At 24.0% G+C, this 17,496-nt stretch overlaps 6 protein-coding genes across 6 annotated transcripts; 5 read left to right on the plus strand and 1 right to left on the minus strand.

Annotated features, from left to right (window-relative positions):
* The first annotated feature begins 753 nt into the window (after positions 1 to 753).
* DICPUDRAFT_53332 (uncharacterized protein) lies at positions 754 to 1,753 on the plus strand. Its single transcript, XM_003284995.1, has 3 exons — positions 754 to 809; positions 895 to 950; positions 1,113 to 1,753. Exons 1-3 carry the CDS (start codon positions 767 to 769, stop codon positions 1,395 to 1,397), a joined length of 384 nt encoding a protein of 127 aa, XP_003285043.1. The 5' UTR covers positions 754 to 766; the 3' UTR covers positions 1,398 to 1,753.
* A 176-nt stretch (positions 1,754 to 1,929) lies between these two features.
* Positions 1,930 to 2,989, minus strand: DICPUDRAFT_148893 (uncharacterized protein; the record flags this gene model as incomplete). The annotated part of the gene is made up of 2 exons (XM_003285023.1): positions 1,930 to 2,124; positions 2,219 to 2,989. The coding sequence occupies 2 exons, from the start codon at positions 2,987 to 2,989 to the stop codon at positions 1,930 to 1,932; spliced, it is 966 nt and encodes a 321-aa protein (XP_003285071.1).
* Positions 2,990 to 4,960: 1,971 nt separating this feature from the next.
* DICPUDRAFT_75997 (uncharacterized protein) lies at positions 4,961 to 9,451 on the plus strand (the record flags this gene model as incomplete). The annotated part of the gene is made up of 7 exons (XM_003284996.1): positions 4,961 to 5,783; positions 5,853 to 6,500; positions 6,585 to 6,989; positions 7,433 to 7,555; positions 7,626 to 7,760; positions 7,825 to 8,013; positions 8,082 to 9,451. 7 exons carry the CDS (start codon positions 4,961 to 4,963, stop codon positions 9,449 to 9,451), a joined length of 3,693 nt encoding a protein of 1,230 aa, XP_003285044.1.
* Positions 9,452 to 9,674: 223 nt separating this feature from the next.
* On the plus strand, positions 9,675 to 11,689 carry DICPUDRAFT_148895 (uncharacterized protein; the record flags this gene model as incomplete). The annotated part of the gene is made up of 3 exons (XM_003284997.1): positions 9,675 to 9,994; positions 10,070 to 10,264; positions 10,333 to 11,689. 3 exons carry the CDS (start codon positions 9,675 to 9,677, stop codon positions 11,687 to 11,689), a joined length of 1,872 nt encoding a protein of 623 aa, XP_003285045.1.
* Positions 11,690 to 13,656: 1,967 nt separating this feature from the next.
* DICPUDRAFT_76000 (uncharacterized protein) lies at positions 13,657 to 15,180 on the plus strand (the record flags this gene model as incomplete). Its single annotated transcript, XM_003284998.1, has 4 exons — positions 13,657 to 13,662; positions 13,927 to 14,033; positions 14,507 to 14,664; positions 14,738 to 15,180. 4 exons carry the CDS (start codon positions 13,657 to 13,659, stop codon positions 15,178 to 15,180), a joined length of 714 nt encoding a protein of 237 aa, XP_003285046.1.
* A 360-nt stretch (positions 15,181 to 15,540) lies between these two features.
* DICPUDRAFT_14576 (uncharacterized protein) lies at positions 15,541 to 17,391 on the plus strand (the record flags this gene model as incomplete). The annotated part of the gene is made up of 2 exons (XM_003284999.1): positions 15,541 to 16,741; positions 16,889 to 17,391. Coding segments are annotated over 2 exons (1,704 nt in total), but the record flags the coding sequence as incomplete, so codon positions are not given.
* Positions 17,392 to 17,496: the final 105 nt, after the last annotated feature.

Below are 17,496 nucleotides of genomic sequence, written 5' to 3' on the forward strand. Positions count from 1 at the left end.
TTTTTTTTTTTTTTATATTGGAAATTTACTTTGTTTTTTATTAAGTGATGATAAAAATAACTACGAGACTTAAAAAAAATGAAAAATAATAAACTTACTTGCACGAATAAATAAATACACCCACACACTCATTAGAAAATAAATAAAATCTTTAAGTCACTTATAATTCCACACACATATTCACATACAAAAAAAATCTTATCACTTGTTTTAACCCATTTTTTTTATTTATTTTTTTTATTTAATTAAATTTTACTTTAATTTTTAAAAAACAATTTTTTTTAATTTTTTTTTTAATTTTTTTTTTTATTTTTTCTTAATTATTTTTAAATTTCTTTTTTAAATAATTAAAATTTTAAAAAAACTCACACACAATAATTTTATTTAATACAATTTATAAATATAAATATAAATATATATAAATATATATATTTTTATACACACAAAAAACACAATTGTCTTAAATTTTATTTTTATTAGTATTAATTATTATTTTGTTTTTTTTTTATTCACTACCATTATTCATTTTTAACAAAGAACAAAAACCATAATAAATTTTATTTTTTTTTAAATTTTTATATTTTTAAATTAAATATTTTTTTAATTTTTTTTTTTATTTATATTTTATTTTTTTTTATTTTTTATTTTTTATTTTTTAAATATTTGGGTATACCATAGAATTTTGCTACTTTGTAATATAATATATTTTACACAATAAATAAATTTATTATATTTTTTTTTTATTTATAAACCCATTGTATAAAATATGACACTTTTAAATAAATCATTCAAACAAGAATATTCTTTAGGTAGATATTTATTTATTTATATACAAATTTGTTAACAAGATTTCTAATGGTTTACCAAAATACTAATACTAATATTTTTTTATAGAAAAAAGAAAAACTATTTCAGAAAAAATTAAAAATAGATATAAGGATAGATTACCAGTAAGTTATTTTAATAAAAGAGAAAAAAGCAGTTTGGGTTTGGTATTTAGCAACAACCAGACAGATATTTTTTACAATGGATACCACCACTCTAAACTGCTATAGAAACATACTATAAATAATATTATTGCTTGTTGTACTAATAGTTATTTTATAATTTAGATTATTGTTGAAAGAGCACCAAATAGTAATGTCCCAGATATAACAAAAAAGAAATTTTTAGCCCCATCCAATATGGTTGTCAGTAATTTTATTATGGAAATTAGAAAGCATCTAGATGGCTCCAAACAAAACTCTGACCAAACTGCAATCTTTTTATTTGTAAATAAGAATAATCTCCCACCATCATCACAATTATTATCAAATATCTACGAAAAGGATAAAGATGAAGATGGTTTCCTTTATATTGTATATAGTGGTGAAAATACCTTTGGCTCTGACAATTAGCTAAACTTTTTTTTATAAAAAAGAAATAATCTTTTTATTTTTTTTAAATAATAACAATAATAATAATAATAATAATATCATAAATTATATTTATATTCAACTATAAATTTAATTCCTTTTTTTTTTTACAAACCAAACACACTTACTCAAACTAATTACACATACAAAATTTTAACTAATAATTATGTTACATTAACAATAATAACTTTTAACTCCACCCACACAAACACAAAACAGATTCTTTTTTTTTAAATATAAATAAATAAACTTTAAAAAAATAAAAATAAAAAAAGAAAAAGAAAATAGAAAAAGAGCAAATTGCAAAAAGAGTGATCCTCCCAAAAATATAAAATTTCAAAAAAAAAAAAAAAAAAAAAAGTACATTTATTTATTGCTTTCAAATTACCCTTTTCAACTCTTTCCCTGTTTCTATATTTTTTTTTTATTTAACTCAAAATAAAATTATTTTATTAGTTTAAAAAAACTATTAACACACAATTTTTTTAAAATTTTTTATTTATTTTAATAAATTTTAAACTTGATATCTGTACAAGTCCAATTCACTTTTTTCTAATCTTGACCAAGATTCTTGTGGATCTTTAATAAGTTTGAATTCGACTTTGGTTGATAAAATCATAAAGTTACTTTTGGCTGTATCGATAGTACCTGCTAATTCGTATACTTTTTTGAAACTCTTTTCGTTTGGGAGTTTTAATTCGACAGAGATCTAAAATTGAAACAAACAATTGTTATAATTTGAAATTAGTATATTTCTATTTATATTGTTCTACATAAAATAGTTATAATTATTTGACACATACAGTTTGGTTATCTACAAATTGAATTTTTGAATTTACTTTATCAACATTTTTAGCGTAAATTGTCATAATGATGGCATCAAATTGTTGATACCAGTCGTGACGACATTCGACCTTTGATTCGTCTTTTGGTGGTGGGATAAATTTATGTTTGCCGGTTTTGCAGCCTTTGATTTTTAAAAACTCTTCGAAAATTGCAGCTTTTGGTTTGCAACAAGACCATCCCTTTGAGCCTTCGTGGAATACAGGTTCGCCTGGATGGTAATGACATTCCTCGGTACGTGATGATTCGTCTTTATAAAATGCTTTGCAACTATTTCTGCAACATTGTGCGCCCTCTGGAATAACGGCATCTTCTGGATCGTTCTCTTCGACATATTCTGGTAATTTTATAAATTGTTTTGGTGCTGCAGTTGTATTTGCGTTGGTTGAATTTGGATCGACTTTGATTGGTTTTGGCATAAATTTATCTGATGGATGTGCGTGGGTTTCTTTCTTTTGTTCGACTACACCTCCGGTGACATCACTGGTTGTGGTAGATTGAACAATTGGTTTTGATGCTGCTTTTGGTTCTGCTACTTTATGTGTTCCTGTTGTGCAACCTGTAATACCTAAAAACTCATCAAAATCTGTTACTCTCTTTTTACAACATGACCATCCTTTTAAACCTTCATGAAATACTGCTTGTCCAGGATGATAGCAGCATTGATCGATGGTTTCTGCTGTAAATTCTTTACCACATCCATTATTACCACATTTCATTGTTGTTGTCATTCTATTTTTATATTGATTTAATGTTGTAAAAAAGTTATTGTTTATATTTGGATAATATTAATAATATGTAGAAGATATTGTTTAGTTTAAAAATAAATAACGGGTGTTATGTAACTAAAAGGGCGTGTGTTCAAATTATAAAAAAATTTTAAAATTTTTTATTTTTTTTTTCTTTTTTTTTTTTTTTTTTTTAAAAATTTTATTAATTTTTCATTTTTTTTTAATTTAAGGAAATAAAATTATTATAATAATGATGAACTTGTAAAGGTAATAATAAATTTATAAAAATATAAATTTATTTATAAATTTTAGATTATTTTAGTAAAAGATTCATTTATTAATCTATATATAAATTTTAGATACTATTTTATAACCATTATTTATATCTATTATTTTTATACTTTTTCTTTATGTTTATGATAATGATAACCCCAATTAATAGTTATATTTATATTGGATGTTATAGCCCATTATTTAGATTTTTTTAATTTAATTTTTTTATTTATTTTTAAATTTTTTCAATATCACTTTTTTTTTTTTTTTTTTTTTGATCACCAAAGGTTTGGTTATAATAAAAAAAATTTAATAAATCCAATAATATAACCATATTAAAATACCATTTTTAAAATTGTAAAATTATTTCCAAATTAACTGATTTTTTTCAGTTATTTTAATTTTTTAATTTTTTGTTTTAATTTTTAATTTGTTTTTTTTTTTTTTTGATGGTAATAGCTCCATTAATTTAATATTGTATAATAGTGTAATAGTAGAAGTAATAATAATAATAATAACAATAACAATAATACCACCATTAGTTAACTAATTAATTGTAAATACTTTATTTATTTCTATTTTTTTTTTTCATTCTCTATTTGTAATATTTTTAATTTTATTTTTTATCTATTTCATTCATATTAATATATGTATCAAAGCTAACATAAATATTTAAAGATTCAAAAATCATTTAGGTTTAACAAAAAGAAACAAAGAGAATATATTTAGTAAAAAGCAAATAGTAAATTGGATCAAATTATATCTGATATTAGATATTGGGTAAATTTAATATAATCATAAATTTTATATTTTTTTTATATTTTCTTTTCTTTTGTTTTATTAAATTATATTTATTTTTATATTATAATACCATTACCACTCACTACACTATCGAATACTCACTTTAGTTTCTATAATAATATTACACTACTCACTTTAAAAATTCACACATAAACCCAAATCTATCCAAAATAGCATCACACCCACTAAAACACTAAATCACTTTTGGTCAATTTTATTTTTTTATGTGTGTATAATTTTAATTTTACCCCTAATCACCCTAAATAGCAAAATTAAAAAATGTTTATTCCTTTACCATCAAGAAAGAAAATAAAGAAAAATGTTTTAAAATTGTTTTTTTTTTTTTTTCAATTATTTTTTTTATTTATTTTTTTTTATTTTAAAAAATACATTATTACAATTCACTTAATACATTATATCTATCATTAAATAAAAGTAAATTATTTTTTTAAATTTAATTAAATTTAATTATTACTTTATTTGTAATTATAAAAAAGAATTTTATTTTATAAATTTTTTTTAACCAAATAATTTTTTTTATTTTTTTTTATACAAATAGTAAAAAAATAATAATATTATTATTATTATTATTATTGTTTTATAAATCATAAATTTAATTAAAATACACATTTTATAAAAAATTAAAAATACTAATATTAGTAAATTATATTTTATATCCTTTTTGCATAACAGTATAAATAACAATAGTATAGTAATATATAGAAAGTTTGTTGTACAATTATAATAAAAATAAAAAAGACACACAATCAATTAATAATAGTATTAATAATAGCACACAATTATAAATTTAATAGCATACAAATAATCATTAAAACTCGGTATTAAGAAACAGAAAAATAGAAAATACTCTATAATCTTTAATCAAGATATAAAGAAATGAGTGCAATAAATTTAAGATTATTACAAGATAGCGAAATTGAAAATTATGGATCACCAAAGAACATTAGTGATTTAATGGAAGAGGTTAGAAGTTTATTTGACAATATAAAAACCGTACCAACATCATCAAATAAAATCTCGATTGGAGTCAATTCATCACCAGTTTTAGAAACAAATTCAATAAATAATAACTTTAATAGTAATAATAAATGTTCAAATCCATCTACAATTTTAAAACCATCTGAAAGAATATTTAAACTTAATAATAATAGTAATGGTAATAATAATAATACAAGTAGTAGTATTACAAATAATGTAATAAATAATTTAAATGTATTAAATAGTTATAATAATAATAATAACCATAATAATAATAAACAAAATAAAATTGAATCATCATTTATTGATGTTAAAAAAATTGGGTTAAAAGAGTTAGCACTATTATTAACAAAGAGAAGAGAAGGTTCAGTTCACATTCAAGCCATTCAACAAATTTATGAGCTTTATTTACAAGCAAGCTCAATAAACTCAAAAAAACAAGAATTTTTAGATGAGATTAGTAAGGGTACCTGTTTAAGATCATTGCTTTCATATCTAACTCTTTCAGAACCAAAGTTCAATTCATTCGAATATAATAGCCAAATGGAGTCAATCAAATTAATTTCAATTTTAACTGGTAATGATTCAATTAAAACTTTTATAAAGCAAACTGGTGATATTTCAACTATAGTTCAAGTTTTAAATTGGTCTCATAAATTAAATCAATATCACACATTTAATTTAAATTTATTAAATTTAATTTCAAATTTAGCAACCCAAGGTAAATTTATTAATATTATATAATATTTGAACTAAATAGCTTATTAATACTTTTTATTTAATTTTATAGAATCATGTGCATCTATTTTAAGAAAAGCAGGTGCTATTGGGGCAATTTTATCAATTGCTGTAAATGAATCGGTTTCAAATGACCTAAGAATAGTTTCATTAAATACTCTAATTATTTTTTCAAGTTACTCAAACCCAAAAATTAGTGAAGCAATTATTTCAAAATCATCTTTAGAAGCTATTATTAACAATATTGTTAAGACATGTCTTACAACCACAACTTTATCCACAAATTCATCCAATCAAATTAACCAATTGTCTATAAAGTTTTTAGATTTACTTTTCCAAGTTTCAGATTGTGCAAAAACTAGAGCTATTGCTTGTGAGTGTGGTCTTGAAAAACTATTAAGTTTAATTAATATAGATTTAATTTATCCAAAAGAATTGCACAGAGTAAATTTCTTTAGAGTTTCAAATGTAACCAAAGATGACCCAACAATCCCACAAACAAATCTTCAAGCTAAAATTTTACAATGCTTAGAAAAATTAGCAAAACATGAAAACAATAGATTAAAAATTGGTTTGCAATCTACTGAACTAGCTCTCAAGTTTATTTCACCATTATTTAATTTACCAAAAGAAATCTTTAAATGGAATACAACAATTTTAGAAAGAATATTAAAATTAACAATTCAAATTCTTCAAGATGGTATGTTTTAAAACTATATTATAAAATTATAAATATAGTGAAAAGATTATTAACAATACCTTTCATTATTATTTTATTTAACAGATAAATGCAAACAATTGTTTGTTGAAAATGATGGATGTAAAACAATGTTATGGATGGTACAAAATGATAGTTTCAATTCTTCCATTTTATTATCATGTGCTCAAGTTTTGGGTCAAATTGTTGCCGCTAAAAAATCAATATCATCTTCAATTAATTTCCCAGTTGATAAAATTATTGATAGTGAGGTAATTCCATCTCTTATTACATTGTATAAAAATCATCCAGAAGAGAAATCTTTACAACTTTTATTATGTCAAGTTTTTAAATATTTAGGTTCCACTGATGAAAATAAACAAACCATTTTCTATGAAGGAGGTTTTCAAATTTTACACAATTTATTAAATGGAGAGGATTTAGAAGTAGTATCATCATCATTGGACGCTCTTGCTGTACTTTCGACAAATAGTAATTCTCATTTATATAACTATATTAATATTAAAATAATACCACCAAATAATAATATCAATCATCTACTCAAACAACCAAAAAAAGTAACATTCAAGTAATAATTTATTAACATTCATTTTTTTTTTTTCTATTTCTTTTCTTTTCATTCACTTCAAATCTATCAAATCTTCAAAAAAACAACTTATTTATTCATATTGTATTATTATTCCATAAACTATCTATTTATTCTATTTAAAAAATTTCAATGTTTTCTTTTTTTTTTTTTTTTTTTTCTCTTCATTTCCATTTCAATACTATTTCTATTCTATCCACCATCCACTATTCAACATATACTATCCACTATCCACCATCCACCTACCATCCATCTTCAATCTATAATCTACAATCTACAATCTATCTACAATCTATTATCTTTTATCTTTATCTTTACTCTTTTATAGTATTTATTAGAAAAGTCTTAAGATTATTGGGATCAATTTCAACTATTATTTCAAAGATTTCATTACAAAATTCAAAAATTCAAAAAAGCTCAATCATTATTTTATATAATATTTCTGGCGATGGTAAATATAGTTTTATAAAAAAGTTTTTAAAAAAATAATTTTAATTAATATTTTTATTTTTTTATTACAGATGAAGGTATAGAGTTATTATTAGATCCAGCCAATGGTTTATCAATGGCTAATCTTAATTCATTATTATTTTGTAATGATTCAGAAATTCAAATTTCAGTTGTATTGTTAATAGATAATTTAATATCATTTGATAGTAAGTATTACTTTTTTAACTGCTAGAATCTATTATAGCATTTACTAAAAATATTTTATTATAGAAAATTATTTAGAGAAATTTGTAGATAACGGTGGTATTGCATCATTATTGAACTCTTTATACTCAAATAATGAGAAGCTTCAATTCAATGTATTGAATCTCTTAAATATAATTATTCAAAATCCAAAAGCTCAACCAATCATTTTAAATTCAGGAATTGTTAATAAATTAAAAAGTTTATCAACTCATGGTAAGTTGTCATTGCTTTTAAGTTTATTATCTAATATTCTAATTTTTTATCTTATTATTTAATTATAGAAAATGTAATTAAAGAAGGGTCGACACTAATTGAACCAATGAGATCATTTATTATTGCAGTTAAATCAATTCCACAACCACAACCAACTTCACCAATAATTACTCCAGCTTCAACAATAACAGCCTCACCATCAACAGTTAAATCACCTCAGTTTTTAAAGAAGGAATCACAAGAAACTATAGATTCTAAAAATAAAATAACAGGTATTCAAATAGGAAACAGATCAATATCATCAAATCAACTACCAACACGTGCCCAGAACATTCAAAAACAAACACATTTAGATGAAAAGCCATTAAGCGTTTCTACAGGTTCAGTACCACCACCATTTTCAGCATTACCATTTCACTCACCACCCTCCACACCCTCCACACCGGTCCAATTACCAGATTTTAAAAAGATTTCAGCAGTTTTAGAAAAGTTAAATGAAGAGCAATTAAGAGATGTCGTAATAGAGCTAATCAAACAAACTCCATCCATTGGTGAGAATATATCAACTACAATTAGAAATGTTATTACTGGTAATAAACTCCCATATCCAACCGCAAATCCAATTATTACATCACCATTATCATCAAGCTCTGGTATTCCACCACCTCCACCACCTCCACCACTTTTCCCATCATTAAACAGCAACAGTAATAATGATTCACCCTTTGCAAATATTCAACTAAAACCAGTACAAAAAGTTGATAAAAAAGAAAGTTCACCAAATAGTAATGGTATGATTTCAGCAAGCGATATTTTATCATCTCCTGTATTTTTAAAACGTCAAAACGACCCAACACCTATATCAGAAAGCAACACTATAAAAACCAGTAACAGCAATAATTCACCATTTTCAAATTTAATGAATGAATTACAAGGTAAAGTTGGAAAAATGAAATTAAAACATATAGATACAGCCCAAGAAATGGAGAATCGTAGAAAAGATAGATTGATGGAAAAGAATCAAGGTTTGTTAAAAGATATCGTCAACAATGCAGATCTAAGAAATAAAACAAACAAAAAAACCCTTATCGATTCAAGTGTTAGTCATGGTATGAAAATTTGGAAAAAGAGCTTTGACCTCTATAAGCAGGAGATTAATGCATCATTTAAACGTTATGATGTTTTAGCAATTCTAGTATTTAAAATTTTAGATTCTCTTGGTGATTTCCCATTCAAAGATGCTCTCGAAATTTCTGGCTTATCCAGTGAAGTGCTATCTCAACAACTATTAAGAATTGGTTTTAATTTGAAATCCTCAACTTATGTAACATCTTCAGACCCAGAGAACCCTGTCACAGAATACAGCTCCATCATTAAACCAACTGGAATTCCTGTGAAATTAATTTTATCTTTAATTATTGGCCAAATTAATAAATAATGAAAATAATTAATTATCATCTGTAATTCTATTATTACCCCATTTTTTAGATATATTTCTAATAATGGGGTTTTTATTTAATTTTATTCATTGAAATGGTTTAAAAATAAATATTTATTTAATTTTATTTTATTTTTTTTTTTTTTTTAATTTTTTTTTTTTTTTTTTTTTAAATTTTTAATTCATTTTTTTTTAATAAATAATTATTCATGAATGCGCGAAAATGAATAATAGTTTTGACGAAGATCAAACAACCATTCCTAAAAATAATAAAACTAAAAAAAAGATAACTTCAGGTTGGATAGAAAAGTCAATAATAAACTCAACATTACCAATTAAACCATGTGGGCAAATTATATCTTGTGCAGAAGCTCAAACAATGCACATCCAACATAACAATAACAATAACAATAACAATAACAATAACAATAACAATAATAATAACCACAATAATACAAATATCAATAAAAGTTTTTATTTATCAGATACAATATGCTATATACAGATATATCTTAGTGATACCTCTATAAATAATGCATTAAAGTAAAAATCATTTATTATGACATTACATTTCACTAAATTAAATTATTATTTAATTAATACTTTTTTTTTAAACAGAGATAGATCATTTAATAATATATCAGCTTTATTTGGATGTATTGTCGAATTAGAGGATTATCGCTTTTCAATGGAGGATGAAAATAAAATTAAATTAATTATAACGAAATTTAATATCTCTCATAGATCTAAAATACCAAAACAATTACCTTTTTCAATATATAAACACCCAAGAATCATACCATTATTAAAAACGTATGCATACCTTTTAAATAAATATACTAAACCTCAGTTTAGGTATTAATACTAACTTTGTTTTATAGCAAAAGTGATATAATTAAAAAGAATAATGAAGCCATAAATGAATTAGATAAATTGGTATCATTTTCAGAAGCAATTATTTCTAGTGAACAACTTAAAGTTTTAAACTCTCTTGAGCTGTGGAATTTACCAACATTAACTCAAAATGTTACAGATAGTCATCATCAACAACAGTATTTAAATTTTTCATCATCCATAAACGATTTAGATTTATTAGGATCAACTAGTGACGAAGAGGAAACAAAACAGCAAGAAAAGACTCCATTAAAAACACAACATAAAACACCATTTTCAACCTCATCATCATCCTCATCATCATCATCATCAAAAATAATAAATACGCAGTTTCCAAAATCATCTCAAAAAACGCAGCATTTCCCATCATTTCAAATACCGCATCACACACAAATAAATGTAAATAATAACAGTAACAGTGATATTGAAATCGAAGATGATAGTGGTAGTGTAGAAGAGTTTGTTAGTACTCAGAAACACTTTATACCAAATAATAGTAAAAATAAAAATAATAGTAATAATAATGACTGTGGTAATAATAATAACAATAATAATAATATTAATACTAGTATAAATAAAAAAAAAGTAGAGTTTGAGGATTTGGATGAAATATTTGGTTCACAAAAAATAATGAGTACAAATATAAATAATGATAATAGTAACAGCAGCAGTAGCAGTGAAAGTAGTGCCAATATTAACAATACAAATAAAGCTAATTCAACATTAACAAAAAGAAAGAAATATGATGATGATGAATTAGATGAAAATGATTTTTTAGATTCAACACCAATCAAACCATCTCAAAATAATTCATTGACAAAATCTTCAAATAACTCGAGCTTGTTAGACTTCAGTTTCGATTTTATGGATACCATCAACAATGCAAATTTTAATAACAATAATATAGACAACAGCACAAATAATGGCAATATAAATAATATTAAAAATAGTATAATATCTAATAACAAATCTATTGGATCAATAAATAATATAAAACCACCAACCAAACCATCTTATAAAGGAATAGCTCAGAAAATTCAAAATATGATGGGTTCTAATAATAGTGTAATTAAAAGTCATAATGTAGAAAATAAAACCAATAACAATAACATTAATAAAAATAATATAAATAATAATACCAACATTAATATTAATAATAATAATAACAATAACTATTTTAATGATATAATAACATTTGGATATAATATACAATCACCTAATGTTAATATTATAAAGCAAATACCCATACTATTGGCCAATCTGTCATGTTCACAAACTATAGATGAAGATGGTTTCGAAATTACAATACGAAGGAAGGCTAAAAAAGATAATAGCAAACAATAAAATAAAAGTTTTATGGATATGATGAAATAATAAAAAAAAGAAAATAAAAAATAATTATAAAAAAAAAAATTTATTTGTAAATTAATTTGGTTGATTTAAAACATCCTTTATATTTTGAAATTCTTTTCTTAATGGAGCATAATCAAAAAGAATAGCAACCAAATTAAAATGATAAATATAATATCTTCATACTCATCATAAACAACCCTGTATTTCCCAGATAAGTAATGCTTGTTTTACTCTACCATAAAGGTTTTCAACAATGACACGATATGAAGATAAAAATTTACATAATTGTTGATCCATTGGAGAAAGATTTTCACCATTTTGACCAGCACCTCTGATATTAGCACATAAAAAAACTTTTTGATCTCCTTGATATCCCAAATCACCCAAAATAAGTTCATTTTCGATCAATGGGTAATCTTCTTTAAAAACCATCTTTTTTGCAATTTCAAAATCGTGCATGGAACCTGGAAAAGTACCTAAATTTTAATTATTTTTATAAAATAATTTAGTATCTAAATTTGATTGAAAATATAAAAAAATAAAAACTAACCTCTTGATAGGTGATTTGGCTTTCCATCAGTAATATTGACAATGGTTTGAATTTTTACACCATGAAATTTATGTTTACCTGAGTAATAGGGTGTTTCGTTTCTATGTCCAACTGGTTTTGATATTTTGAAAATTGTAGTATCAATAACACTATATATTAAAATTTTTTTTTTGATTGTTTCACCTGTTGGTGATTGATTTTCGGTAATAATTTCTAAAGGTTTTTGGGTTAATCTGGATCATAAAACTATTTTAAAGTATCGTTCACATATAATAGATATATTTTTAGAATACTTTAATGAAAATCCAATTGTTTGTATTAAATATATTAACAATATTTTTTTATTTTTTAAAAACTAATAAAATTTTTATTTTTTTATTTTTAAGGAACCTTCATCTTTTCCCCAAGTTGTTGAAAATTGTTGATTTGTTTTATAGTTTTTAATATAATTTAAAAACATTAACAATTTAAAAAAATAAAATTTTTTGATATTGATAAAAAATAATCTGCTTGAGATGGATTATCATTAATATAAGTATCGTTTTCATCTTTTTCAAATTTTTTTAAAACAAAAATATTTAATGAGTTATAAATTTTTAAAAATGCATATTTATCTTACCAATGAGCTACTTATAAAATTAGTGAATAAAAATTATCCTTATTCTCAGTTTTTACCCATTATCGTTAGCTTATTCATTTAAAAAAAAATTTTAAAAGTTATCTCTTTTTTTAAAAAAAATTATCTCTTTTTTTAAAAAAATTATTCATTTTTATCGATTTTTAAAATTTGCAAATAGATGTAAAATAACAGCACAAACACACCCATCACAATTTTTCTCTTTTCCGCCTTTCTTTTAATTTTTTTTTAAAATTTTTTTTAATTTTTTTTAAACATTTTATTTTTTTTTTTTTTTAATTATAATCCGCGCTTTTTTTTAAAAATTTTTTTCTTTTTTAAATTTTGAATTTTATTAATTATAATATTTTTATTTTTCTTTCAAAAACCATCACAAAACCATATTGATACTAACACTAATATTGTGGTGCTATTTTTAACTTGTGTTGATGCCAATATTCACACCTCTTTAATAATAAAATGACAATATTATATTTCAAAAAAAAAAAAAAACTCATATTTTTATTTAAAAAAAACATTATAATGCCAATCATTGTTTTTATTTTTTCGTACATCACCATTAATCTAAAAATATAATATAAAATTATAATCATTTTAAATACTAAAAGCGAATATAATTTTATTTTCATTTTTATTAATAAAAACCTCAACCAATACAAAACCAAAACAAAAGGTCGAATTATTGTTTTTTTTTTTGTTTTTTTTTTTCAAAAAAACAATAATCAACATTAAATTATAATATACGTATTCATAATTATATTTATTTTTAATATGTATGTATTTATTTTAGTTAAACTAAAACCTCAACAAATCCAAATCAAAAAAAAAAGGTAGAATTTTTTTTTTACAATTATTTTTTTTAAAAACATATTATTCTACACATTTTCTAAATTATCTCTATAAATAGACCCAAAAAATAACTAGATTGCATCAACACTAGGTTTTACAATGCTTTTTAATCTTTCGTTTTTCTTTCTTTTTTTTTTTAAAAGCAAAGTTTTTTTTTTTTTTTTTTCATTCTAGTTAATTAATATAAAATAGTTTCTTAAACCTTCTAATGTTACCCATAAAAGACATCGTCTAAAAGACTCTACCATTGAATCGTGTAATCTTCTCAAAGAATGGAATCGTCAAATTCAAGATGTTGTGTATGATATTCTCAATAAAAAAAAGGATGGAAGAGTTCACAACAAGCGTGATAATAATAATAATCATTTTTTCTTATAATAATAAAAACCTTTGTATATTTTCAATTTTATTTTAACAATTTTTTTTTTTTTTTTACAAAAATATTTTATAATTTTATAAATTATTATCCTTTTTTTATCTTTTTTTTTTTTTTTTTTATCCACTTTTATCCTTTTTTTTTAAATCTTCCAAGTGATACAAAAAAGGATAACGATAAAGATAATTTTCAATCACTATATAAAATTGTCCATATAAAAATATCTCACCTACTAAAAAATTCATTCATACTATAAAGTTCATTCATGTATGCTTTATTGAGCTATTTGCAAAATTGTCCATATAATAATATCTCACTCATACTAAAAATTTCCAACATGCAAAAATAAATTGAAAGTTTGCAAAACTCATCCACAGAAATTTCTTTCAATAAAAGAAATTCAATTGATGAAATCAATTTTTTAGATGATGCTGGTTCATCAATTTATAATGTTCCAAGCTTCGATACATCAAGTAGAACTTCATCGTCAAAAAAACAAAAAATTCAAAATGGAAATTCAACACCAAATAATTCACTTGGTGTTTTTAATGATGGTATGTTTACTATGTAATTTATAATTCACTTGGACTTTATAATTTGATATTAATTATTTTTTTAATTAACTAGAAAACATAATTAAAATTAGAACCTTTTTTTTCACCGATTTAATTTCAATTGGTGAACCATTATACCTTTTAAAGGATAATTATCTGGTATTGATTTTTCCAGTTCCAGTTTTAAAAATTGTTATGGGTGAATACAAAATTGTAAAAAAAAAAGAAGATAATCCACAACTTCTTAAAGAAGGATTTTATTTAATGGTATCATATCATTTCCAACTCCCAACTCGTCATGATATGAAAAGTGATATGCGATATTCTGATATTGGCACCTACGAGTTGGAACTCGATACTTGGATTTGCCCCAGTGAGAGAAATCTCAAAACAAAAAAGGATTATTTTTTTATTGATGGTCCATATGATGAAATTCATTTTACATCGGAAAAAAATATTATCAAATTTGCTTTAAAAAGAAAAGCCAAAATCTCATACTCTGATGACGAAGAGTAATAATAATAATTAATCATCAAATCAATTTTTTTTTTCTTCAACTTTAAGGTTTGAAAAAAAAATTTTCTTCAATTTTAAGGGTTAAAAAAAAAAAATTTTATCAAAAAATTTTACATTTTGTTTAAAAAATTCAATTTATAAAAAATAAATGTTAATTTTATTCATTAATTTTTATACTAACAATGAATAAACTACTATCATCTCTAATTAACTTTCGCGTAAATGAAGAGTTAAAAAACAGCTATAATATTAGTGATAGGTAAGTATAATACAATATAATACAATACATAAAATAAATATAAATAATAGATTAATTAAAAGTATATTAATTAGTTTTTTCTCTTTTTAACTATTTATTATAGATTATTATATATAGTTTGGAATAATATATTTTTAAGAAATGAAATTCATAAACATATTTTAAAGTTTATTGAACATAGTGTTGTAGAATTAAATGAATCAAGTTATGACCAGTTTAAAGATAAATCATATATAACATCACTTGAATGGCGTGGTGATACACTACCAGATAAAAATGAATTTCCACCATTTTTGACAAATTTATATTTGTACAGTTTTAATAAAATGTTAACTCCAACAACTTTACCAAATACAATTACAACACTCTCATTAGGTCTTTATTTTAAACAAGTAGTTCAACCCGGCACATTACCAAATAGTCTCACAACACTCACATTCGGTCATTATTTTAACCAAGTAATTCTACCCGGCACATTACCAAATAGTCTCACAACACTCATATTCAGTTATTGTTTTAACCAAGTAATTCTACGTGGTACATTACCAAATAGTCTCACAACACTCACATTCGGTGATGAATTTGACCAAGTAGTTCTACGTGGTACATTACCAAATAGTCTCACAACACTCTCATTCGGTCATTATTTTAACCAAGTAGTTCCACCGGGCACATTACCAAATAGTCTCACAACACTCACATTCGGTAATGAGTTTAACAAAGTAGTTCAACCCGGCACATTACCAAATAGTCTTACAACACTCACATTCGGTCGTAATTTTAACCAAGTAATTCTACCCGGCACATTACCAAATAGTCTCACAACACTCACATTCGGTAATGATTTTAACCAAGTAATTCTACCCGGCACATTACCAAATAGTCTCACAACACTCATATTCGGTTATTGTTTTAACCAAGTAGTTCCACCTGGCACATTACCAAATAGTCTCACAACACTCACATTCGGTCGTAATTTTAACCAAGTAGTTCTACCCGGCACATTACCAAATAGTCTCACAACACTCACATTCGGTGATAAATTTGACCAAGTGGTCAAACCCTGCACATTACCAAATAGTCCCAAAACACTCACATTCGATAATGAGTTTAACAAAGTAGTTCAACCCGGCACATTACCAAATAGTCTCACAACACTCACATTCGGTCGTTATTTTAACCAAGTAGTTCTACCCGGCACATTACCAAATAGTCTCACAACACTCAAATTCGGTACTTGTTTTGACCAAATAGTTCTACCCGGCACATTACCAAATAGTCTCACAACACTCACATTCGGTGGTTACTTTAGCCAAGTAGTTTCACCGGGCACATTACCAAATAGTCTCACAACACTCAAAATCGGTTATTATTTTAACCAAGTAGTTCTACCTGGCACATTACCAAATAGTCTTACAACACTCACATTCGGTGGTGGCTTTAACCAAGTAGTTCCACCCGGCACATTACCAAATAGTCTCACTACACTCACATTCGGTCGTTATTTTAACCAAGTAGTTCCACCTGGCACATTACCAAATAGTCTTACAACACTCACATTTGGTTATTATTTTAACCAAGTAATTCTACCCGGCACATTACCAAATAGTCTCACAACACTCACATTCGGTTTTGAATTTAACCAAGTAGTTCTACGTGGCACATTACCAAATAGTCTAACAACACTCACATTTGGTTATTATTTTAACCAAGTAATTCTACCCGGCACATTACCAAATAGTCTCACAACACTCACATTCGGTTTTAAATTTAATCAAGTAGTTCTACCTGGCACATTACCAAATAGTCTTACAGCACTCACATTCGGTGAGTGTTTTGACCAAGTAGGTGATATTCCATCCTCAGTTCAAAAATTGGAATTTGGTGCCCATTTCAACCAGCCTCTTAGTGAAGGATTCATACCATCATCAGTAGAGACATTAGTTTTTGGTCGTTATTTCAAACAAACACTTAAGCCAGGGGATATACCATCCTCAGTTAAGACATTAACATTTAGCAATACATTCAAAAAACCACTTACCTAAGGTATTCCACAA

This window comes from Dictyostelium purpureum, assembly GCF_000190715.1.
Source record: "Dictyostelium purpureum unplaced genomic scaffold DICPUscaffold_37, whole genome shotgun sequence".
NCBI classification, from domain to species: Eukaryota; Evosea; class Eumycetozoa; order Dictyosteliales; family Dictyosteliaceae; genus Dictyostelium; species Dictyostelium purpureum.

Coding starts and splice junctions, on each gene's coding strand:
- DICPUDRAFT_53332 (XM_003284995.1), top strand. CDS start 767: ATGACACTTTTAAATAAATCATTCAAACAAGAATATTCTTTAG. Junction 810..894: donor CAAACAAGAATATTCTTTAG/GTAGATATTTAT, acceptor ATTTTTTTATAG/AAAAAAGAAAAACTATTTCA. Junction 951..1,112: donor GATATAAGGATAGATTACCA/GTAAGTTATTTT, acceptor TTTATAATTTAG/ATTATTGTTGAAAGAGCACC.